The sequence below is a fragment of the Hydra vulgaris genome, chromosome 09 (assembly GCF_038396675.1).
Source record: "Hydra vulgaris chromosome 09, alternate assembly HydraT2T_AEP".
Taxonomy (NCBI): domain Eukaryota; kingdom Metazoa; phylum Cnidaria; class Hydrozoa; order Anthoathecata; family Hydridae; genus Hydra; species Hydra vulgaris.
Window position 1 is genome coordinate 17,797,501 of NC_088928.1, and position 25,818 is coordinate 17,823,318.

At 26.4% G+C, this 25,818-nt stretch overlaps 2 protein-coding genes across 7 annotated transcripts in view; both read left to right on the forward strand.

Annotated features, from left to right (window-relative positions):
- The window catches only part of LOC100204948 (uncharacterized), a 12,522-nt gene extending 4,661 nt beyond the window's left edge, over nt 1–7,861 (forward strand). For all 3 annotated transcript variants that reach the window (XM_065804918.1, XM_065804919.1, XM_065804920.1), the window contains exons 4-9: nt 146–206; nt 1,548–1,625; nt 3,418–3,507; nt 6,361–6,426; nt 6,557–6,610; nt 6,866–7,861. In XM_065804918.1, the coding sequence (XP_065660990.1) occupies nt 146–206; nt 1,548–1,625; nt 3,418–3,507; nt 6,361–6,426; nt 6,557–6,610; nt 6,866–6,949 (433 nt within the window). In that variant the 3' untranslated portion in view covers nt 6,950–7,861. The remainder of the gene's footprint in view (nt 1–145; nt 207–1,547; nt 1,626–3,417; nt 3,508–6,360; nt 6,427–6,556; nt 6,611–6,865) is intronic.
- A 1,286-nt stretch (nt 7,862–9,147) lies between these two features.
- The window catches only part of LOC100208491 (WD repeat-containing protein 62), a 61,562-nt gene continuing 44,891 nt past the window's right edge, over nt 9,148–25,818 (forward strand). For all 4 annotated transcript variants that reach the window (XM_065804921.1, XM_065804923.1, XM_065804922.1 and 1 more), the window contains exons 1-8: nt 9,148–9,649; nt 9,741–9,832; nt 10,757–10,819; nt 12,876–12,933; nt 16,178–16,273; nt 18,966–19,043; nt 23,578–23,616; nt 25,310–25,408. In XM_065804921.1, the coding sequence (XP_065660993.1) occupies nt 9,551–9,649; nt 9,741–9,832; nt 10,757–10,819; nt 12,876–12,933; nt 16,178–16,273; nt 18,966–19,043; nt 23,578–23,616; nt 25,310–25,408 (624 nt within the window). In that variant the 5' untranslated portion in view covers nt 9,148–9,550. The remainder of the gene's footprint in view (nt 9,650–9,740; nt 9,833–10,756; nt 10,820–12,875; nt 12,934–16,177; nt 16,274–18,965; nt 19,044–23,577; nt 23,617–25,309; nt 25,409–25,818) is intronic.

A 25,818-nucleotide genomic window follows, 5' to 3' on the forward strand; every position in this document is an offset into this window, starting at 1 on the left:
TGACGCCAAAATTTGTGTTGATTATTGTAAACTGTCTATAGCCATGCACTCTTTTGTAAGATTTTATGTATATATAAAATAATTGATAAAAAATAAATTGTTAAATTAGTTATTTTACAAAAAATAATTTAATTTCTATTTGTAGGGATACTGCTGGACAAGAGAGATATGAAACAATAACAACTCAGTATTACAGAAGAGCACATGTGAGTTCAATAATTAAATAAGTTAAATAACATTTTATTGATTTATGAACTAATCAATGTTTCGGTTAATATTACTTTCTTGAAACTTTGAGTTATATGTTTTGATAATTTGAAAATATATATTTCAGTTTTTATCTAGATTTTAAAATTTATAGTATTTTTATAACATTCAAATAAAAATTTATAAAAAATTGGTTTAACTCAGTTATCTATATATAACAACTCTGTTAACCAACCTTATATAACTCTGTTAACTGACCTTATATAACATCTTTTGATTATCGATTTCTTAGAGTTTAAGTTTTTAAAAACAGTTCAGAATAGTAAAATAAGTACATTTGTATTTTTGCCAATATGTACCAAGTAAAATCTAAACAATTTTGTTTGAAGGTTTTTGCAGAACCTTCTAAGAATGTGCACGATTTTTTGAAAAAAACTCTTTATCTCCATGATATTACAATTTTCTCAAAGAAAGAATTCTATGAAGTTATTGAGTTAAAAAATACTGATATTTTTGATGGTAAAGATTTTGCAAATGAGTTGTTAAAGAATAAAAACAAGGATAAAAAAAAAAAAACTCCATTGAATAGCTAAAAATAAAATATCTCTATTCTTTCTTTCTTTATATTCTTTCCTTTAAAAAACTTTTTCTTATTGTTTTTAAAAAAGTCTGCTTTTTCTTATTGTTTAGTTCTTTTTTTTCAGATAACTCTCTCACTATTCTTTCTTTAAATATCTTTAAAATATCTCTCTCAACCTTTTCAAGTTCTATAAAAATATCTCTTTACTTTTTCTTATTCTTTTATTTATCTGTTTATATGTTTGTTTTTTTTAATGAAAAAATAGAAGTTTGCAGTCTTTTTAAATTTTTTTCTTTTAATCTAGTTATGGAAAACCTGTTTTTATATTTACAAAATTATCTTATTATTGTTATCAATTCTATTTTCATAAATTTAGTTTTAAACAAATTTTAATAGCAAAAAATTAGCTTTGAAAGTAATTTAGCAAGTTGGCTTAGTGCTATATTCTTATCAGTTCTTCAAAACAAAAGTTTCATTCAAATCAAGTTTTGTGTTTAATAAAAGTTGAGAAAATTGAACTATAGTTATAGAACAAATAAACACATATATATGTACCTTAATTAATCAAAACATTAAAATATGTATTTTATAACAGTTAAAATTAATTGCTAGTTGTTAATAGTAAAAAATATAATTAATCAATCAAAGTCTAAATAAATTATTAAAATGTAAAAAATAAATTAAAGTTATGTTGGTATGCAATGTCTAATATGTTTGTATTAAATTTACGCCTAATATAGTTTCATTTTTTTGTATTTAGGGAATTATATTAACATATGATGTAACAAGACACGATTCGTTTGTAAATGTCAGAAAATGGCTTCGATATGTAGAGGAGGTATTCTGAGGTTTTTCTGATCAGAGAAATTTTAATGCCAGAGCATTTTAAAACCAGGCAATTTTTTATCTCATTAAATTTTGTATATTGAACTAGACAAAAAAATACATCCCACAAAAGCTGCAAAAACTGAACTATCTTTGTTTTACTACTTAATAAACATAACAATTAAAAAATGTATTAAAGTTTTTTTTAACTAAAAACAAATAAAGGTTTTTTATAAGCACAAATAAAAACTAAAAAACGTATAAGTGTTGCACAAAGAAAACTTTAAACAATTCACATTATTCTTTACAGAACATTGAATAATCAAAAAAATCTTCAAAAAAAGCAAATGATTTAGAAGTTTTTTTAATTTGGCGTAGAACTTGCAGAAACTATTCAGAGCTTTTGAAAATTGTCACAATAAAAATAGGCTGTGCTAAATTAGCAACAACATTGGTAAGCGAAACACCAGTTATAAAATCGAATAACTTTTGAAAAATTTTTCCAGAGCAATTTCTTTTCAACTTCTTTTCAATTTCTTTTCAGGTTTAATTCTATTGGAAGTTTAAAAAACTTCTGATACCATTATATCCGAAAAGAAGCTGCTGCAGAATCCTCTTATAGTGTTTATATCTAAATAACACTGAAACATTATAAAAGACGGCTAAATGCATTATAATTACATTTATGATTTTTTTCTTCTTGCATTTTTTTGGATCAAAAAAACGTTGTATTTTTTAAAAATGTTTTTTACTTTTTTGAGCAATTTTTTAGTTTTATTTTGGCATAAATTTTGGAATAGTGTTTTTTCATTCTATTATATATATAAATATATGTATATACTCCAATAATATATTATAGTATATGCACAATTGTTTGAATAAGACACCAATTTTAATTTATATTTTTAATAAAATATATATATATATATATATATATATATAATATATATATATATATATATATATATATATCCTAATTAGAAAACTTAGAAATATAACACTAAAACCATTTAGACAAAAAAAGGAAGTTAAAATTATCTAATAAGTATAGAGGGCTGCTCAAACTGTGTTACCTTTCCATTAATAAGAAAAAAATTACCTTTAAACGTACCAAAGCAAAAAGAACTAAATCAATTTTAGTTATTTTTTTAAATTTTGATCTTTCTTTTTAATTTAAATCTTAAATTAAAATATGAATAAAGATATTGCCATTAAGTTTAATTATAGTAGCTTGACAATGAATTTAAATATCAAATATTTCCCAAAAAAAATCAAAAAAAAGAAACCCCTGCATTGTTTTTCCACAAAAAAAAAGAACCAAAAAATAAGTCACATCTTTAATAATGATGTGCATTAGACACAATATATAGTCAATTGCTACATTCTTTAAATAATTATTGTCTAAAGCAATGCTTTTATAATCAATTAATCATTAACCCTTTTGTAACAAGATGCAAAAAATTTTAATTATAAAAAATATAAAAAAACCTGACATCAACTTTGTTTGGCGCTCTTGTGCCAACCTGAATTTCACAGATCTGAAATCATTTTAGATTTCACGGGCTGAATATACATATGAATTGTGCTTGTTTGAAGTTTATTTTTAATGTTGCAAGAATTGTATTGTTTGTGAAATTTTTTGTTGAATTAAATTGCTTGTTTTTTTCTCCTGGCATCTCTTAACATAAACCTGGCAATCCTTGTATTCAAATGTTGAAATTTGAATGCTATAGCATGATTTTTTGCATATGGAATTTGAATGCTATTGTTTCAGTGGATATTATTTTTAAAAATATTTATTTTAGTTTGCTGATGGAAATGTTAAACTAGTGCTCCTCGGAAATAAAAGTGATTTAACAGATGCAAGAAAAGTGACAAAAGTTGAAGCTCAAGCTGTATGTGAAAGATGTTTTTTATTTTATTATATAATTTTAGATTATTTATTAGATTGTTACTTCTAAATTTGTATATACAAAAATACAAAATAACTTTATAGAGTAAAAAAATTGCTTGTTTTTATTACTAGTTTTTTTTTCTTTTTTTATTATTGTAGAAAAGTAGCCAATCGCATTGTTCATATTAACTTTTAGCTAATGAGTATTTGTACGAAAGTTTTGCATGTAATTTTCATGAAAATACAAGAAAGTATATTTATAGTTATTTTAATGGTTCAAAAAAGCTGCTTTTTTTTAAATATTTTTTTCCAATATCATGCATGTGGTATGATGCTTTTTTATCATATAATAAAATAAAATAAAAATAAAATAAAAATCAGTGTTGTATATTATTCATCAGTTGTAGTACATTATTCTTACCCTGAATTTAAATTTGGTATGAGTAGTTAGTGCTCATCAATGTAGTATATTATTCTCACCATGAGCTTAAATTTGGTATTATTAATTAGTGTTTATCATTATAGTATATTATTCTCACTTTGAATTTAAATTTGGTATGAGTAATTAATGTTAATCAGTATAGTATATTATTCTCACCATTAATTTAAATTTGGTATGAGTAAATAGTGTTCATCATAGTAAGCGACTGGGGTTGATATTTGACCGGGGCCGGGGCCAGGTTTGATAAAACATAGCCGGGGCCGGGTTTATGACCGGGGCTGCATTACTATTGATATTCCTTTTAAAATATATTATTTTTATTTAAAATTCATGATATATTTTATATAAAGGTATATATATCATCTCATCGTCATCATCATCATCACCATCATCATCTCTACATCATCATCTCTACATCATCATCATCATCATACTCATCATCATCATCATCATCATCATCATCATCATCATCATCATCATCATCATCATCATCATCATCATCATCATCATAATATCATCATCATCATCATTATCATCATCATCATCATTATCATCATCATCATCATCATCATCATCATCATCATAATATCATCATCATCATCATCATCATCATCATCATAATATCATCATCATCATCATCATTATCATCATCATTATCATCATCATCATACAGTTAATGATGATGATTAAGATGATTATGATGATGATGATGATGACAATGATGATCATCATCATCTTAATCATTGGCATCATTATCATCTTCTTTGATACACACTATAAATATAATTACTACTCTCATACTCTCTCTAAGATCATTGCTTCTTTTCCTATCTTTTAAAGACACCATATATCCATCTGATCTACTTTGTTCTTTCTAATTTGTTATTGTAAATATTTATGAATTATATTATATTTGTATATATTATTTTTGTGACTTTTTCTTATATTTTTTAAACTTATTAAAAAATTATTTTAATTTATTAAAAAATTATTTTAATAACAAATTTAACTTCAACAAAATAAAAAAACACAGCAACAACAACAACAACTACAAAAATCCAGCCCTGACTAGTAACCCCTGCATATTGTGTTTGTTTAGCCGGGGCCGGGTTTGCAAAAACTTTTGTTCTTAGCCGGGGCCCCGGTCACTTACTAGTTCATCAGTGTAGTATGTTATTCTCATTGTTAAAATAAACTCATAAACTTTATTGGTTTACTCTGAAAACAGAGTAGGCATATTTTATTTATTGTTTGTCATTTTTTTTTACTTAAAAAAGAAAATTTCTAACAAAATCTATGAAAAAATTATAATTTTTTTAAAATTCAATTAAAAACTGGAAAATTTTGTTTTTGTTTACATATGTGTGAACATTAAATCTTGTGTATTTAAATTACATTTAAAGTTTGGAATAAAGATGCCTAATTTAAGTGCATTTTTATTATAAATTTGTGTAACCTAAGCTGAGTTAATTTACCCCAATATTTAATTCTCTAGAGGTTTTCTTGTTCACAAGATGCAGACTTATGTTTTTCATTAAAACTCAAAAAGAACTTTTAGATATTTTTTAATTGTTTACAAAATGATAGTTTTTTTATCATTGCAATTAAAGCAATATTTTTTTAATTTTCAGATTTTTATGGATTTTTTTAAGGAGACACAGAACAAGCTAGTTTTCTAAAAATTATTACCTCATTTTAGCTGATTCTTTTTTGTAGAAATATTAGCTGAAAACCTTTCCCATAAATTTTACAGTAACTTAAGTTGTTATGTATAGTGTCATGTTTATTTTCCTGGTTAATGTACTAAGTGTACATAGGCATGTATGCTATGTGTGTATATATATATATATATATATATATATATATATATATATATATATATATATATATATATATATATATATATATATATACATATATATGCTATGTGTACTTAAGTGTCCATAAGTGTGCTTTAATGTACATAAGTATACATAAGTGTACATTAGTATACATAATTTACTAAATGTAATAATGTAATGTTATAATGTAATTTATTGTAAAAAACATTATGATAATATACATAAGTGTATATACAGCGTACACATTTATTTTCAAATGCCTTTTTTTTTAATTTTCTTTTCTAAAGTTTAAAATTCCTAATATATTATAATTAATATATTCCTAATAAAATTATAACATTACTGATAAAGATTTTGTAAAGTACATTATGATAAAATTTTTATTATTTAACTCTGGATGTTTTACACAAATTAAACTAGGAATTTTATCTTATATACATAATTATCTTTTATGCAGAGTTAACAATTGCAAATTTTAACAACAATTGTAATTATGATTTTTGAGCTTTTTTTTTATCTTACTTTGCACTAAATCAACATGACTTTATTATATAAAATTAAAAACTTGTAGCTTGCTGAAGAGTTTAAAATACAATGGTTTGAGACAAGTGCTTACACAGGTGAAAATGTTGAAGATGTAAGTTTGTTGCTTCATTGTTATTTACCTTGGATATTTTTGGTTGTTGGAATTAGTGTATAAATAATTTATAATTTTATTTATAACTACTATTTTATTTGTCAGACTATATGCTTTGTTTTCGTATTAGGCTTTTCTGATGATTACTCGACAAATATATGTTGATGTTTTGCGCTCGGAAGAAGTAATTTCTTATAAAATATTATTTTTTTTATCAAATAAAAAAAAAAAATTATATTTTTTTAGTTAATATTTTATTTTAGTAATTTTCCTTAATATAATAATATTAATTTTTAAAAATAATGTTAATATTATTATGATAAAATAAAGTTAATATTGTTATTAATATTAATTTTTTAATAAAAATAATGTTTAAAAACTTTTAAAATAATGTTATTATTTTCACTTGTTAGCATTTTAAGCATTTTTTTTTAATCAGGATTCTAAAATTACAGAAGAACTAAAAGGAAATCTCACTTCGTTTCCAACTCTTGAAAATGATTCTCCAAAGTGTACTTGTTAGTTATGGTTTTTTCGAATTTTTTATTATTATTTATATGTATTTATTGTTTTTATTTCTCAACTGGTATATTTATCATATAGGTAATGTTAGAAAATTTTTTTGTCTGAATTTTTTCAAATCCTTTTTTTTTTTTTTCATTATTTATTTGTGTATTTAAATGCGTTTTTTTAATATTATGTTCCATTTTAATGAATTTTTATTCGTTTTTATACTTCATTTTTTTTTTTTTTTTTTTTAATGTTTTTTTTTGTAACTAACAAAAAAAAAATGTATTTGAATAACTGTTTTTAATCTTTTTTATGGTATTATTTTGGGTATTACCTTTTTTTTTTGTTTTCTTTTGGTTTTAAAGCATTTCAATGCTTATTTAAATATTTATTCTATTTATACTATAGTGCATTGTATTGTTTTTTTTTAAAAAAAAAAACAATAATATAGAGGTGGTTTCCTATTTTACCTCCCTATTATTCAGCTTACCTAGGTTAATTATTTATTTTTGTGAGATAACAATGCTTTTTTAGTAGCTTTTAATGTATTATTAATATTTAATAAGAGAAATCTTTTTCAACTTGATTGTAGATTTGGATTTGGACTTTTTTTTTTCCTGATTTTATCAAAACTTTTTTTCCTTCTTTTTATTTAAGTTTAATACCTTTTAAATACCCTTAATTGGAATATTTATTTTGTGATATACATTATTTAGTATTTTTATGAAAATGTTCTTTCTTTATGTTATCCTATGTTTTGGCACATAAAATGTTACTATTTTGTTTGTTTTTTTGTTATTTATGGAATTTTATTTGAATTGTCAATAGCTTATAAATGAAGACATTTGTTTATTTAATTCTTTTTTTATGTGTCTGGTTGCAAAGAGCTAATATCACATTTCTATTAATAAAACAACTAATCTTTAATCAATATTAGTGTTTTGAAATCTAAATAGAATTATCTTTTATGTTTAAAGCCTTTTATTAAAAGGTTTTTTATAATGAAATAATTTTTTTAAATTACAAGTGACATTTCAACTGTTAGTATTGTCATGGTTACATTACTAAATTAGTTTATACAACAGATTTAAGCAATCAAGTACATCACTTTTTATTGGAAATGTTGCTATTGTGTTAAAAGAACTTTATGTCCTATAATCGACATCCTGTATTTTTTTTTATTTTTTTGTGTACTAATTAGCTGTGGTATGTTCAACCTTCCTTTCTTTGTTTTAATTTTAAAATAAAGTTTGTTTTTACTTGGTGTTGATACATGTTCAACTTTCCTTTCTTTGTTTTAATTTAAAAAGAAAGTTTGTTTTTATTTGGTGTTGATACATTACATACCGTACATACAGATAACATAAAAGTTATTTGACTTTTTTTGTTAAGAAGAAGTTTAATGGCATGTCAAAGAAAGTTCATAAAAATAAGGATGTAGTAATTACTCTTGAATATTTTTTATATTATTATAAAAATTCGAGGCATTTTTTAAAAAAATCCATTTTTTTTTAAAATATTAAAATAGCTGTCATTGTGGCTAAATGAAAGGAAAAAAAAGATTGCATTATTATTTTGTAAAGAATAATTAATAAATAATTATTTTTTTGTTATATGAATAAAGATTAATATATCAGGAATTAATTTTAGTTATATTATTTCTGATGGAAAATAATAATGCAATTAAGGTTCTTTAATTTTTTTTTTACACATCAATTTATTTTTTTAATAAAGTTAATATGCATACATACATACATACATACATACATACATACATCCATACATACATACATACATACATACATAAATACATACATTCATACATACATTAAGTACGTAAAATTTTTAAATGGTTTATTTTTTATTTATATATGTCAATACTTAAGGCTTTTTATTTTTACTGATTTTTATGTTTTTGTTGGTATTGGTTTAGCATTATTACCTGCTATAAAACTTTTCTTTTTATATTGTGTTTATTTTGTATATTTATTTATTTGACTTATATATTTATTTTTATGGAAAGCATTATTTTTTAAATTAAGTTTGTATATTTTGGATCCCAAGCAGTTGCTTGAATTTATTAGTATATTTAGTTATTACATAGATAGTCTAAAGAGTAATGGCATAAACAGTATTCGAAAAAAAACTATTTTCAAATTAAAAGTAGAGAAGTCTGAGTATAAAATATATATTATAAATAATTATATATTAAAGAATGTTAAAAAATAAATATATGCACCCTGATATTTTTTTTCTGTTTTCACCTTACTCCAAAATGTGAGACAAACAAGATCGATGCACAAAGAAACAATTTGATGGCTACCATGACTACCAGGGACCTGTTAAGCATCAAACTCAGTACTTCTCAGTTTTAGAGGGTACCTTTATGTTTAGATGACAACTTCACAAACATGCATCCTAATTTAGAGACTGGCACAAAAACTTATGTATATATATATATTTTTTAAAATTTTTACAATCTGCATGTTTTTGTTTGTAGTTAAAAGCATAATAAAGAAATTTGTTATGTTAAGCTGAAATTAACAAGTAGCAGGTGTTCTCAAAAGATTTTTAAACTTGAATCTAATTGAAATCAGAATTAAAGTTTGAAGTTATGAAGAAATCAGCAAATGGTTTTTTAAATAAAGTCACACCTCGGAAACTAATTCGAAAAGCAGCTAGTCGAGCTGATCTGCGATCTCTAAATGAAAAGGTATACAGTTTTAATTATGGGTGAAATTTGTAACCAAGTTTAATTAAAAATTGTTTTAGTGAATAATTTTTTTTTACTTAAAATAATTTAGGTTTCTCTTGAGAGAGTACTAGGTTTGACAACCACCAATTCAAATGGAATTGCTTGTAATCCTATTTCCGGAGTTGTTGCTTATCCCGCTGGGTAATTTATTTAATTAAGTCAGTTTTTTTGTGATGTTGTGTTATAGAATGCAATTTAAAATTGCATTCTATAAACTTGAATTAAATTTTAAAAATATTTATAATTCTTTATAAAACTTAAACCAGAATTCAGTTTTCAATTAAATAAAATGTTAAAACAATAATGGTTAAAAACCAGGTTTCAGTTTTCAATATATTTTTTAGGTTTAAAAACTGCAATTGCAAATCTATTTTTTTGATTAGTTTAAAAAAAAAATAAAAATGTTAATTTTTATTTTTATTAATATTATATACCTATTTATATTTTATATATACCTATTAATTTTATTGTATTTTTTATATTATTTACTATATACCTATTTATTATATATCTATTTATTTATTTATCATATATCTATTTATTTATTATATTATTTATTATATACCTATTAATTAATATTATTATAAATTTGTATTTTATATATACCTATTAGTATTATTATATACCTGTTAATATTATTATAGACCTATTTAAAAATGACATTCAACAACCATATTTTTTTATTCATTTTTGAAAGCATTTAAAGCCAATTAATTTAACAGTTTTATTTTTAGAAAACTCCAAAACCCAACTGGTTTTTAGTGAAATTATTCAGTATTTTACCATATACCTGAAATATATGGTTTTACTTTAGGACTTTAGAATATGTGTGTGTGTGTGTTCTTAACAAAGTTTTAATTGATGAATTGTAACACAGTTGAATGATTTTTATTATGTATTTATTAATGGAAATTACCTTGTGTTTTTTGATATCCCATGATGCCTAAAATATGTTGAAATTTACCTTGATACTTTTTGATTGATATTCCTGCTTAAGATGCTGATAGAAATAAAATTACAGTATTTTTTTGATAAAATGTTTAATATCTGTTTTTATGTTTTTAGATGTGTAATTGTTCTCTACAATCCAAAGTCTGAACAGCAAAGGCATATTATTAACCAAGAGAAGTAAGCAATGTAGATTTTTTAAACTGTTAAAAATAAATATAAAATTTTTAAATGAAGCTCTATATGAGGTTTTTTTATTTGTAATGTGTTTTTTTGAGTTTTAAGACTTGTATGCAGTTTTTTTTATTAGTAATATGTTTTTTGAATTTGAATAATCTTTTAAAAGTAATTGGTTTATTTTATTTAAAAGTGATGGAATATATTTTAGAGTCATGTCAAACTTACATACTTTTTCTTTCTAATACAAGGATTACGCTCAAGGATGTTAGAAAACAATATAAAACTACACTTTACAACTTAAAGATAATTTTAAACTAAAAAAAACAATTTTTTAAGAAATTGTTTTAGTTTGTTCTCAAAACAAAACTGAAAAAATATTGCAAATATGTTGATTTGACGTATTATTTTTGCAAAAGAAGCAAAAAATAATCAATTTAACAAAGTTTTAAAAACTAAAGCTCTGTTACATAAGTGAATTATTTTTGAAATAATTCGTACATGTGTATATGCGTAATGCTGAAAAAATATAAAGAAATGTGTATATGCGTACATGCTGAAAAAATCTTTTTTCAGCATGTACGCATATACACATTTCTTTAGTGATATAAATAATGTACCAGCTAAGTTCTGTTTCTAAAATACATGTTTTACCAAAGATGAAGTTCAATGTTTGGTAAGTGAATTTAAAACAATAAAAAAGTCTTTCAAATGTTCGAAAGAACAAGCACTTGCAGTTTATCTATTTTGGTTAAAGATTGGTCTTGATCAAAATTCAATTGGTTTTTATTTTGATTTGTCATGTCATGGAAAGGTCAGAAATATTGCCACCAGATAAGATAAGCCTCTTTTTACATCAGATAAGAGTCTCGCTTAATGCTTATTTTATTGGCAAAAGTTTAGTAGCAAAATCATAATCACAAAAAGATTGGTTATTAAATAACACAGATATGTTTTGACTTTAAAGAACAACAGCTAGCAATTATAGCTGATGGTATTTATTTATTCTGTGAAAAAAAGTTCAAATAATTCTTTAAAAAGAAACTGTAAAGTTATGCTGTTAATGGTATATTTAAGCAATCTTTTAAATTTTTGGAAAAAATAAGGAATACAATGCTTCCTCATATAATGGTGTTAGAATAGCTACTTCTTTGGTTAGCTTTTTTCATTTAAAATATATATCTGATAAAAAAAACCAGCAAAGTTATGTTACAATTAAAAAAAACCTTTAATTAAATGATGTCATCATTTTTACTATTACTACATTTTTATTTACTTGTGTTTAGGTTACACAAGGTTATTTTGCTCAAGTCCATTGGTTTGTTATACTATAATATATCATGGCCGACACCGCCGGGAGAGCCAGGGGGTCATCCACACACACATACACTTTTTTATAAAATACTTTTTTTTTTTGATTTAAAAATTTAAAGATATAGAACATTTCAAGCATATATGCAAACATGTATAAATGTTCTCAAAACATCTAAAAAGATGTGGTCAAATTGTCATAACTAAATATTATATACGTGGTCAGAGTGTGATCGGACAATGTAAATATTCTACTGTTTTGGGTGCCAAAGATGCACTTCGTAGATTGACCAGATGCTAAGCAGTTGATAAAGCACATTCTGATTGCACTGAAGTTGCAGGTGTGCACATGTTCTTGTGTGCGAACTCTAAAGTAGCATAAATTTAATTTCCTTTTTCCAGGTTTTAAAAGATTTTTGTCAGAGAGACAAACTAATAAACAAGTTTGATAAGTTCTGTTCTATATAAAGGAAAACATTGTATTTAAGAGTTATAATAATCATTGTGTATGGTTCAATACCCATTAACTTATTATTATTTTAACTTTATTCTTTTGATTTTAATTTAATATTTTTAACTTTGATATTTTGATTTTAATCTTTATCATATTACATTACTTAATATTGATTTAATTAATTAATTGATTAAGTTGCACTGCTTTTACTTATTACACTGTTACTAATATTATTATAACTGTTACTATAATAATATTATTATCTATTTATAGTTTTCATATGGTTTAATTTAGGAAGACAATCACTTGTTTGAATTTTTCAGGAGATGGAAAATATCTTGCATCTGGAGAAGTATGTAACTTTTTTGTTTGTTTGTTACTTACTGCAAAGTTGATATTACATTAATAATAAACATAAGATAACAATATAATATAGTTATATGATGATGGAAAGAGCAAAATAAAAGTTCACATGGTAATATAAATTAAAATTTGATGATTTAATTTCTCAATAAAATACCATTCACAATGTCTGCACAATTTTCAACAGATTGCTTTTTTTTTCCGATACCATTATAACTTCATATTCTAGAAAATCAGTCTATATGTAAAAAAAAAATAGTGAATGTATTATGGTGTGCAAATCTTTATCTAATGATAATTTCATATCCTAAAAAATTAGTAGTCTTTATGTAAAAAAAAAAAGCAAATGTATTATGGTGTGCAAATCTTTATCTAATGATAATTTCATATCCTAGAAAATTAGTAGTCTATATGTAAAAAAAAAATAGCAAATGTATTATGGTGTGCAAATCTTTATCTAATGATAATTTCATATCCTAGAAAATTAGTAGTCTATATGTAAAAAAAAAATAGTGAATGTATTATGGTGTGCAAATCTTTACTTTATGATAATTTCATGGTGTACAAATCTTTATGATGTTTCATTTCCAAGGAAAATAAGTAGTCTATCTGTAAAAAAAAAAAAAAAGTTAATGTATTATTGTGTACAAATTTTTATGCTATGATGATTTTATATCCTAAAGAAAAAGTAAAGAAAACACTCAAGAAACATGGCTTCTCCATGGTGGCTCCTATTAAACATTACACTGGCAAGAATATACCTCAAATTGTTTATTAAGACATTATTAGACTTATTTATTTGTTCCAATTTTACGCTGATATGAGGCGCATGTTCTTACTCCCTTAAAGAGGGATCAGCCAACTGGTTGCAACAGCAATTCACACACCAAGTAACATATCAAAGATCAAGAATACAATTTAGAGATGTGTTTGTGAGAGATGACCATTTTTCTCTAACCAGAAAAACATCAACTAATTAGAAGTCTTACCAAGTCCAATGCTGAGCTTCTGACATCTAGGCTCAAGTAGTAGAACTTATTACATGACAACCTGTAAGTCTCAGATTAGGGAAAGTGTCAACTTTTTTAGTTATCAAGATACACTGTGCTTCTACAACAATATGGCTTGTCTATTCAAGATTGTAGGTATAGGCTATTACTATCCTGGAACTTTAAAATTGCACCTCATAATAAAAAAAACTGATTTAGTCCACTTTGAGCCACAGAGTGAGCCACAAAGAGACTTACTCTGTGACTCACTCTGTATCTTGATGTTTGCAGAGTGTCTTGAAGTTCGATGACTATGGGTGGGGGATCATCAGAGAGTCAAAATGGTGTCATTCCTGAAAATCAGATGAGTTGCTAAACATGACAGAGAAAATAGCTTGAAACATTTTGTTGCAGTTTTTTTTTTAAATTTCAGTTCACCTCCCCAAGGCAGAGAAGGTCATTACAGACAAGGAGGCTACTTAATTTTGGTTATAACCCTCTCTCAACTTTATAATTCCGAAACACGAACCTTGACGAAGAAGGCCGCTGCGTGGAGAAACAAGTTGAGTGTGGTACTACCAGGGATGTGGTGTGGATCAAACTCTAAACTTCTCACTTATGAAGCAAACGCTTTACCACTTCACCACTACCGCGTTAGTAGTTGTTCTAGGCTTTCTATTTAATCACAAATCACAGAACTATATGCAGTTGTTTCAGATTCTTGTAAAGAACTTTGCCAAAATGTGATGTAAATATCTTTTAAAGTTCATATCCTTGATGCAGAATGTCTTTTAAAGTTCATATTCTTGATGCACATTGTGAAAAATGTAATGCAGAATGTCTATTAAAGTTCTTATTCTTGATGCTCATTGTGAAAATTGTGATGCAGAATGTCTTTTGAAGTTCATATCCTTATTGCTCATTATGAAAAACTCAAGGAGAGTATGAGAGCTTACTGAGCGGAACAATTCATACTCTTACATCAAGAAATATTAGAATATAAACATTACCACAAAAAACATTATTATGAAAACATGATTTGAGAATGCATTTGGAGGCTTCTTTAAAAAACACATTTGTACACAAATCTAGAAAATAAACACATTTTAGAACTTATTTCAGTGATTGTTTACATTCCTTGTATATTTACCATGCCATTGTTTTTTTATTCAAATGCATGAATCAAAGTATAATTTATTTGTTTTATCACAAAAAATTATATTTCTAGATTGTGACCATAAAATTAAAGTTTTGCTGAATGTTATTCCATAAAAGGAGGTGTTAGGGACAGTGATAACAATAGGGACATAAACCAGATGAGTTTTTTGGATGTGACAATGTGACAGGGACAGCTAATAGACCAGTAAAACTTTTTTTTCCAATCAAGTATGACTCAGGCCAATATAATTAGTGACGATTTGATTTGACTGTGACATTACCTGTTACAGTAAATCATGTTAAAAATAAACCTGAAATTTTTTTTGACAAAAGCACTTAAGATGTAATTGTGCAACTTTATGAAAATGCTGCATAAACAGTTTATGTTTTACATTGTCATGCTATACTGAAAATCTGTAATATTGATGCTCAAAACTGCACTTTTTAATAAATGTTGTAATAAAAACTTTAACAAAAATTTGTATTTTTTATAATCTTTGAAGATTTTGTCTAGTTATATGGCTATTTTACATCCTTAGTGTTGAATTTACCCAGTGTATTTTAGGTACACACACTCACACACATATATTTTTGTAAAACTTTCACAATGTCCCTAATATACCCCTATCAGAGGTGGAATAGTATATAATGGAATAAAATAATCTAAAACACTTAGTGTCTCTATTCACCCCGCATGCAGGGTCAATACTTATTCACAGAAAAAAAAAAAATAAGGTTAGTCATTTATTTTATTTATCAAAAAATCCATAATTTCGTTGGAGCATTATATGATCATACTTAGAAATAAAAGTCACAAAGATTCTCAATAATTGGTACCATAAAAACTTTTAAAAGCCTTCCTATTCACCCTGTTTTATGGTAGTTATTTTGTAGGTTTTAGGCATAACCAGTTAAAATATAACACTTGGAAACCAGAAACTAAAATTGTGTTTCATAAATAATCATTTATTCTTTGATTATTTATATTATTTGTTTGATAATTTGTAATTATTTCATGTTTAATATTTTTTTATTCTTTGATAATTTTATAGTTGATAATTTATTATGACATTTTATATTTTGTAGTGTGGCCAACAGCCAATGGTTAGAGTTTGGGAGCTTGGAGAAACTATAACCCAAATCTCTGAATTAAAAGGTCATAAATCAGGAATTATTTCTGTGGTTAGTTAACAGTTAAAATATCACTTTTTATTCAATAAATATGATATATATGATATATAAATATGTGTATATATATACATATATATATGTGTATATATATACATAAATATATATATATATATATATATATATGTATATATATATGTATATATATGTATATATATATATATGTATATAAATGTATATATATGTATATATATATATATATATATGTATATATATATATATGTTTCAAATATTTGAAACTGTTGTAAACTAGGTGAAAGATCTCTTGTTTTCCTATCTGTAGAGTCATTGTTTTGATTTTATTTAATTTCACAATTAATTACTGTATTTTGCAAAAATATACAATGAGGACAACAACATTGATAATAAGCAAAACAGAAAAAAAAAAGTATTCAAAAATATTGGTCAGTTTTAGTTTTTTGGAAATCAAAAATTCAAAATTCTTTGGTTGTTTAACTATTTTAGTTTAAATTTTGTTTTTGCTGTTTTTTACATTTATAACTAGTTATACAACTTATATAAATGTTATATAACTATAGTATATTATATTTGTTATATATTATATATATATATATATATACATATATATATATATATATATATATATATATATATATATATATATATATATATATATATATATATATATATATATATATATTATAGTTATTACATTTATTTATAAGTAGTAGTTTGTAAAAAAGCTCTGCAACATCAAATTTTTTATGATTATTTTTGCATTTAGGTTAATTAGTTTATTTTTTCATTTCTTAGTTTTTGTTTTTTTATGTTTTTTTTTTATTATTTAAATAAGAATTGTAGATTGTGGTGATAGATTGATGTCCCAGCTTTAATTCTGGGTATATTGGTAAAACCACCAAACATAACAAAAAATATAATGATTGGTTTTCAGTGAGGTGAGCGGTCAATTCGACTGTTCATGGAATTAGTGGTCAATTTTTTTTTTCCCAGTCAAAATTTTAATCTTTTCATTGTTTAAATTTTTATCTTAGTAAATGTGTGAATTTTATATAAACAAAAAAAAATTAATGTTTGAAAATTAATGAATTTGTATTCCTTTTAAAACAATACTTTTAAACAAAATCAATTTTTTAAGTGGAAACTAAAATAACTAACATTCAAATTACCAGCTTATGTTAATAGTTTAAAATAACTCTCTTGTGCAAAGATTTCCATTCAATTAAAAAAGGAAGTCTGATACCATCCAACTTATTTAATTTTGAATTTTTTTACAATTTTCGTAAAATGTTAAACTAATTACTTAGTATTAAAATAATTTGTTTTGTGAAATGTATATTTTACAGTTACTTATGTTACATAAAACAAAGTTTTTACTAAGACTATATATTCTAATATATATTTAGTCTGATTCCTTGATTAATAGAAAGAGAAAAAAAATTACCCAAATGCACAATTGATAATTTTAATTCTATTTAAGTATATATTTATTCATTATTAAAAATAAATTTATTCATTGCAATGATTTCACAAATGGTGGAAAAAGCTATAAGAAAAATAAATAAAAAATTGAATGAATGAAATAGTACAGTTGGAAAAGAAAATGTTCTTAGTTACATACAACTATTACAAATATAATGATGTTAGAAGAAAAATAATTGTATATTTTATATCTCTGCTCATTAAAATGGTTTTTTTTTTTAAAATGCTGCAGACTTGCGCAGACAACAAAACTTACTCCAGCAGTGAAATCAAAATATTTCAAATCAGCTAAACTAAACTACCATATGTCTGCTGAAAATTGGGAAAATTGTTTATTGCAACAATGTTGTTGATTTTGTTCATATGAGTTTGTTTGTTTTTTTTTTGTCTTTTTTTTTTTTTTCCAGGTTTTTTTTTAAATTGGAATGTATCCCAACTCAAAATAATGATGGATAAGTCTTTATTCAACGCACAACTAGTATCCAAAATGCATATTTTGTTTCCTAATACATCCAAATACATCTTTATGCTTAGTTCTGACCTGTGTCATAAAGCTAAATCTGTTAAAGTATATTTAAAGGCAAAAACGTCAATGTTTTATCATGATCAGGCAATTCTTTGGACTTAAACCTAATAACATCTTTAAACTCTTAAAGTGAAAATCAGGTAGGAAACTTTAACCAATAAAAGAAGTCTTATAGAAACCCTAAATAATATTTCCACACAATGATCAGGAATTAAAAGTAAATGTAAAAAGTTCAAGGCTCAATTTAACGGTCAGACATCGCTGCTGCCCCCTCACCCCCTGTACTATTTTTGAGATCTGATTTATGGGGGCAACCAACCATTATTCATTTTTACTGAAAAAATCAACAATGGTTTGTTGCCCTCCTCTGGCAGGTCTCAAGAATGGTCCAAGGGGTGGCAATGTCTGCCCGTTAAATTAAACCCTTAGAGTTGAATCTAAAGTATGCCAACATAGATATAAACAGTTATTGCCGCAAAAGGTGGCCCTGTCAAAAAATAAATTTTTTTAAACAAATGCTTTAAAATAGTAATAAATGTTGATTTTATTTAAAGAAAAAATTTGAGTTAATACGTACCATTGTAAATATAAAAATTTATTAATTTAAAAAAATGTAAAATAACTCATAATGATTAATATGATAATTTTTATTCTCTCTATATATTTCTTAAAATTTTGATTTGAAATGTTGTTTTTCAGGAGTTCTCTCCTAACCAGAAGCTTTTGGTATCAATAGGAGACCATCATGACATGTTAGTCAATATTTGGAACTGGAAGGTATGTAGCATTCAATGACGCTTTTATTTACAAATAATTTTTAGCTGCTTTAACTAAGTATAGGTTGCTAAAATAAATGGATAAATTATTTTTTTCTGTTTTTCAGATTATCATTTTTTTTTTTTATCTTCGCTTCCAAAAAGGCTTCAAGCAACCACTAATTAGAGTTAGAAGTTACAGGGAGAGAAAAGAGGAAGATTATAGAGCAAGATAACAATTAACAGACGACTTAAAGTATTGCAAATTATATGAATCAGGAAAGCAAGATGAAGGAAGTAAATTCCAAAGAACCGATGTTCTAGGAAAACAACTAGATAAATAATAGTTTTTGGAGCACTTAGAAACAGTCACAGGAAAAGGATGAGACATGAGAATGTATTTTAGTAGATGGCACAAGAGACACTAGGTCTTTAGAGCAGTGCCCATTATAGTAATTGTAGAAAAGAGAAAAAGAAGCAACATTACAACGATGTGATAATGGTTGGAGGTTGTCTAACTATGTTAACAATGCGTTTTTGCACCTTGTCTAAAAGAGAAAGGGCATCATTAGAACATCCGCCCCAGATATGCAACAGTATTCCATACAAGGCCGGATTTGAGATTTTTTTTTTTTAAACATCTTCGTTTCCAACAAGGCTGCAAGCAGCCACTAATTAAGTTGAAAGATACTGAAAGAGAAAAGATGAAGATTGTAGAGCAAAATTACGATTTACGGACGACTAAAAAGATTGCAAATTATATGAATCAGGAAAGCAAGATGAAGGAAGCGAATTCCAAAGAGCTAATGTTCGAGGAAAAAAACTAGACGAATAAGCGTTTTTGGAGCACTTAGGAACAGTCACAGAAAAAGGATGACACTTAATTAAATTGAATGACAAGTAACACGAGAATGAATTATAGTAGATGGCACAAGAGACGCTAGCTCTTTAGAGCAGTGCCCATTATAGTATTTGTAGAAAAGAGAGAGAGAAGCAACATTACGACGATGTGATAATGGTTGGAGGTTGGCTGCAAGAGCAGGTCCAACTATGTTTACAATGCGTTTTTGCACCTTGTCTAAAAGAGAAAGGGCATCATTAGAAGATCCGTCCCAGATATGGCAACAATATTCCATACAAGGCCGGATTTGAGATTTATAGAGAACGGTGATGTACTCGATGACTCATCGAGTACATCACCGTTCATAAATATAGGAAGATCTAAATTATTGCGATTACTATTGGTTGAAAAAAATTGAGTTTTATCTGAATTAAAGTTCATCAGCCACTGTGAGCCCCATGCTGTAGCAGAAGTGAGATCCTTTTCAAGCTCAAATGCCCCCTCCAAGCAATCAGAGGGTGTTGGTTTCTTATCACGGCAAGAATAAATGGTAGTATCATCAGCAAACAATGCCACCTTAGATGTGAGAATATCTGGAAGATCGTTAATGTGAATTAAAAAGAGTATAGGGCCAAGGATAGAACCTTGAGGAACCCCTGAAGTTACAGAATAAGAAGAGTGTTGTCTATCGAGGACAACTTTTATGCTACGATTGGAAAGGAATGATTCAATGATCTTAAAGATGTTGCCGGATACACCATAAGAAGAAAGCTTATGGAGAAGACCAGCATGCCAAACTTTATCAAAAGCTTTTGAAATGTCAAGAGCGATTGCCTTAACCTCTCCACCTTTATCTAATGCACGATAAAACCTGTCAGTTATTACTGTTAGCAAATCAGCTGTAGAACAAGAAGATCGAAATCCATATTGATGGTCAGAAAATAAGTTATTAGATTCAAGATGAGAAATTAAGTGTTTGTTAATTAAAGATTCAAAAACCTTGCTTATGATAGGAAGAAGACTTATGGGACGGTAGTTAAACGAATCAGATCGCTCTCCAGAATTTTTGAAGATAAGGATAACAGATGCCGCTTTCCAGCAGGCTGGAAAGCAAGACTTTGACAAGCACTTGTTGAATAGTTTTGAGAGTATAGACGACAGCTCCGGAGAACACTTCTGCAAGACAATAACAGGTATGTTGTCCAGGCCACAAGCTGTAGAAGAGTCTAGACAGGAAATCACTTTAGATACAGATGCTGGAGTGATATGAATGTCAAGCAATGGATCAACCTGTTTGTTGGCAATATCAGGTAGAACGCAACTAGTGGAATCAAGAGATGATATTGATGAAAAGTTTTTAGCAAACAATTCGGCTTTGTCTTTAGGTGAGGTGACAAAGTCTGAACCATACAAGAGTGGTGGAATTATAGATTTGCCCTTATTATTGATATTATTAAAGATTCCCCAAAAGTCACAAGAGCCTAATTTTTGAGATGAGATACGAGATTTCATGACCTGAGAATAGCGGGTTTTGGCGTTAGACAAAACCTTTTTACAATTGTTTCTAGCAGTAATAAACAGACGTCTGTTTTCTGGAGAATCGTTTTGCTGATAAATATGGAAGTAATGGTTTCGATTGGCAATTGCAGCAGCACAGTGTGAAGAAAACCATGGAGGAGAGTGAGGCTTGACCTGGAATTATTGAGAGGGAATAAAAAATTCCATGCCAGCCTGAATCCACGAAGTTATGTAAGAAGCACATTTGTCGACAGGAAGACGAAAGATTTCTACCCAAGGGCCATCACGAAGAAAATCACCGAAAGAGTCCCAGTCAGCTTTACTGTAGTTGTAAGAGGTTCGATAATAGGGGGATTCAGGTGATGAAGAAGTATGAGATATTAGTTTTAGAGAGATCAAACTGTGATCAGAAGCACCTAAGGGTGAATGTGGAGAAACTGAGCACTGACTAGGATCAGAAACAAGACATAAGTCAAGTAGAGAAGGTAAATGATTAGGGTTGTCAGGAAAGCGAGTTGGAAAGTTGACTATTTGAGTTAGGGATTGAGAAAGGCAAAAGTTGTGGGCTTTAATGCCTGCCGAATTACTGACACTAGAGCCAAGCCATTCAGAGTGGTGAGCATTGAAGTCACCAACAACAATTATATTAGCTGATGGATAAAGAGAGAGGGCTTGGTCAATATGATCAGAAATAACATCAAAAAGTGTGCAGTCTTGAGATGAAGGAGAGCGATATAGAACAAAGAGAAAGGCAATAGAGTGAGGTGGTGCTAAACGAAAGCACATGAAAGAATAGTCTGTGGATTCAAACCTAGTTTCACGACAAATAGGTGAATTCTTACGAATGTAAATGCCGAGGCCAAGCATGTGATTATTGGAGTCTTTACGAATTAGAGGAAGATAACCATCAACACTAAGATCACAAGATAGGACAGCTGAACTCAAATTAGACTCACAAAGAGCAAGTAGGTCTGGTGAACTTTGCAAGAGATAAGACTCAACAGAAGAAAAGTTACTTCGAAGACCACGAATATTAGTGAATGATAGGTTTAGAGAACTTGGTGATGATGATAGTTTTTTGTTTTTATTAGTTTTTGGTACTTTATTCATTTTTAAATTAGATTGAAGAACTTGACTCAAAGCATAGATAGTACTCAGAACACTGTTTAATAGCCCAGGCAATTGCCTCATTACTACTAATAAACCCTAAGCCATAACAAAGGGCTCCAAATGTTGCCTCCGCAATGCACACCAAAAGTACAAACAGGGACACCATCCATGTGCAACATGGCACTGTTAATACTTTGATATTTTTCAGCTGTTGATGGAATCAGCCTCTCTGAGAGCTACCACAGTTTGGGAAACCGGACTACCAGCCGACCTCAGAACCATAAAACTGAGTTTTAGAGCTGTACCCTCATTAGGAGATGATAGAATGAGTTGCCTAGTCATAAAAACAGAGACACAAGCAAAACCCATGCATTGAGTCAAGAAGATCCAGCATTCAACATCCTAAACTGGAAACAATGTATTAAAAATACATCTGCGCCAGCCTAATAGATAAAGAAGGGGTGCGAGGCTGGTCAACAGATAGAATCTATTTACCCATTAAGTCTTTGCCTAGGAGGCCTTCTGCAAGACAGAAGCCGGGTGCATTTAACATCTGCCCTAGATGAGTATTTTTATCGAGACACCATCTCTAGCTTTTACTCAACCAAGAGCCCCAAGGCAGGAAGTGTTTTAAATCGGAGTTGGCATCTCCTAGCCTTTGCCTAAAAAGGTGTATCCTACAAGGCAGCAGGACATGAAGCAGATTGTACTGGGTTTTTTATTTATAGAGATAGAGAATAGAATCCGGAGTAAGAAAATGTTTAGCTCGATAAAGAGATGCAACCTTAGCAAATGCTAATTTTGCAACTGATTTGATATATTGTTTCCAAGAAAGATTGGAAGTAAGAGTTAATCCTAGAAGATGAAGGGTAGATGACTCATCGAGTACATTACTGTTCATAAATATAAGAAGATCTAAATTATTGTGATAGAAGTGAGATCCTTTTCAAGCTCAAATGCCCCCTCCAAACCATCAAAATGTTTTGAAATTACAGTTATAATAAACATATAATAGTTAAAACAAGTTAATGTATTGTTAAAGGTTGTTAATCATATTATTTATAATCATACTTTATTTTATTTTTAGGGAGGACATACAGTTGCATGTAACAAATCAGGGTGTCGGGTATGTGTCTATTTCATTTAGTTATAGTTATGTTTAGTTGCATATGTATATATATATATATATATATATATTTTTTTTTTTTTTTGTTATATTTTACGAGCTGATGATGCTGGTATCCATAACCCAGTGAAAATTTCTCAATATAAATTATTATTTGTATTAAGAGAATTTGTATTGTTTGATGTTTTCTTATTAATATATATATAAATATATATATATATATATATATATATATATATATATATATAAACGCATATATATATACACACATATATATATATACACACACATATATATATATATATATATATATATATATATATATATATATATATATATATATATACACATATATATATATATATACACATATATATAGGCAATTCCTTGAGAAAGAGGTAAAGTAGAAAAATTATTAAAACACATACTAAACTCCATAACTCTTTTTTAACTATTTAAAAATACTTTTAAGCAAAATATTTATTTAAAAAAATCATTTTATTATATCATAGCAAGGTTTTAAAGTTGTAGGGGTTGTATTAATTGTATAATATTTATATACAGTCTTGTTGTGAAGCGTTAAAAAATCGTATCGTGAAACCACAATCGAGAACTTCAAAAAAACAAAGTTTATAGTGCATTTTTTTAACATAATTTACATGGTTTTTATTAATACTTTTTTCTTACATCATTGATTGTGTCGTTTTATTAATATTGGATTTTTTGTTACGAATGTTACTAAAAAGAAAAACATAAAAATGCTTGCAAAATTTCAAGTAAAAACAATTAAATGCTGCAATAATAATATCAATATGTGCTTAATACTCCAAATGATTTTTTTTTTTTACCATGCCGTTCGCTACATTAAGTCTGACAGAGTTGTTTTGTTCAGGTGCGATAAAATTACATAGCGTGACATTGCGACTGTCACGCTACGTAGAGTTAATTTTTGAAAAGAGTTGAAGACTTTTATGCCGTAACTTTTGCATACTAAGTTGAATGATAATATTTCACATTTCTGAAAAGTTTCAAGTCATTTTCAGTTCATTTTTAATACCTTAAAGAGTGTCTAATGTTACAACTGTCACTCTCACAGGATAAAATAATAACACTAGGTTTTAAAATTTTTTGAAAAAAAATTTTTTTGAGAGGTTTTTCAAGACCCTTGAACTAAATGTTTAGGTCTTTAATATTAACAAAAAAAAGTTTTTTTTTTAAATATTGTATAGAAATTTCATAAACATTGATCATTTCACATAAAAAAAAGTTTATTTTAGATTTATTGCATAAAAATTGATGTATTTAATGAAAAAACAAATGAAAAAAGTTTCCTATAATTTTTTAAAATTGGGAATTCTAATAACTTATTAAGATTAAAAGTTCTTACTTTGTTCAAATTTAAGAAGTTCTTACTTTGTTTAAATTTAAGAAGTTGACTTATTTTTGATAAAATTTTTGTGTGCTAATATTAGGGGCTCATTAAATGTTTATGAGTCTTGAGGAATCCCTAAAAATATTTTTTATTCAGAAATTTTTTACATCTTGTGTTATTTTTTTGTATAGAACATTTCAAATATTCATATACATATATATACATAAGTGTATGTGTATATGTATATATATATACATATTTTTTTATGTAAATTTATATATATTTTTTTCTTTTCTGTATTTTATATAGTTTTTTTTTTAGGTTCGGTCTGTGTCATTAAGTGAAAATGGACAGTATTTGGTGACAGTTGGTAACAGACATGTAAAGTTTTGGTACCTGAATTCTGAAACTTCTTCAACAGTATGGATATATGGTTTTATATGTTCATTTCTGTATACATTTTTTTATAAGCTGAGATGCTTTCACTAAATTATAATGTATTGTAGTATGCGTGCCCAAAAAATTATAATTTTTTTCCTTATAAATCATGGAATCATAAAATAAAACAAAATATAGATGATTCTAATTTAAATGTAGTAACAAATTAGTTCATTATTTCTTCACAAAAATACAATAGATAAAAATTTTTGCATGCAATAATATTTATAAAACTAATGTTATATAAAAGAAGCTTTATTTTTTTCTGTCATCCATATTTATATTTATATATTTTTTAGTTTTAAAAAAACTTGGATTTACACAAATATCTTTGCATCAAATTGCATTGCATGAGTCGTAATAGATTAAAATAAAAAATAAAAACTTGTTGA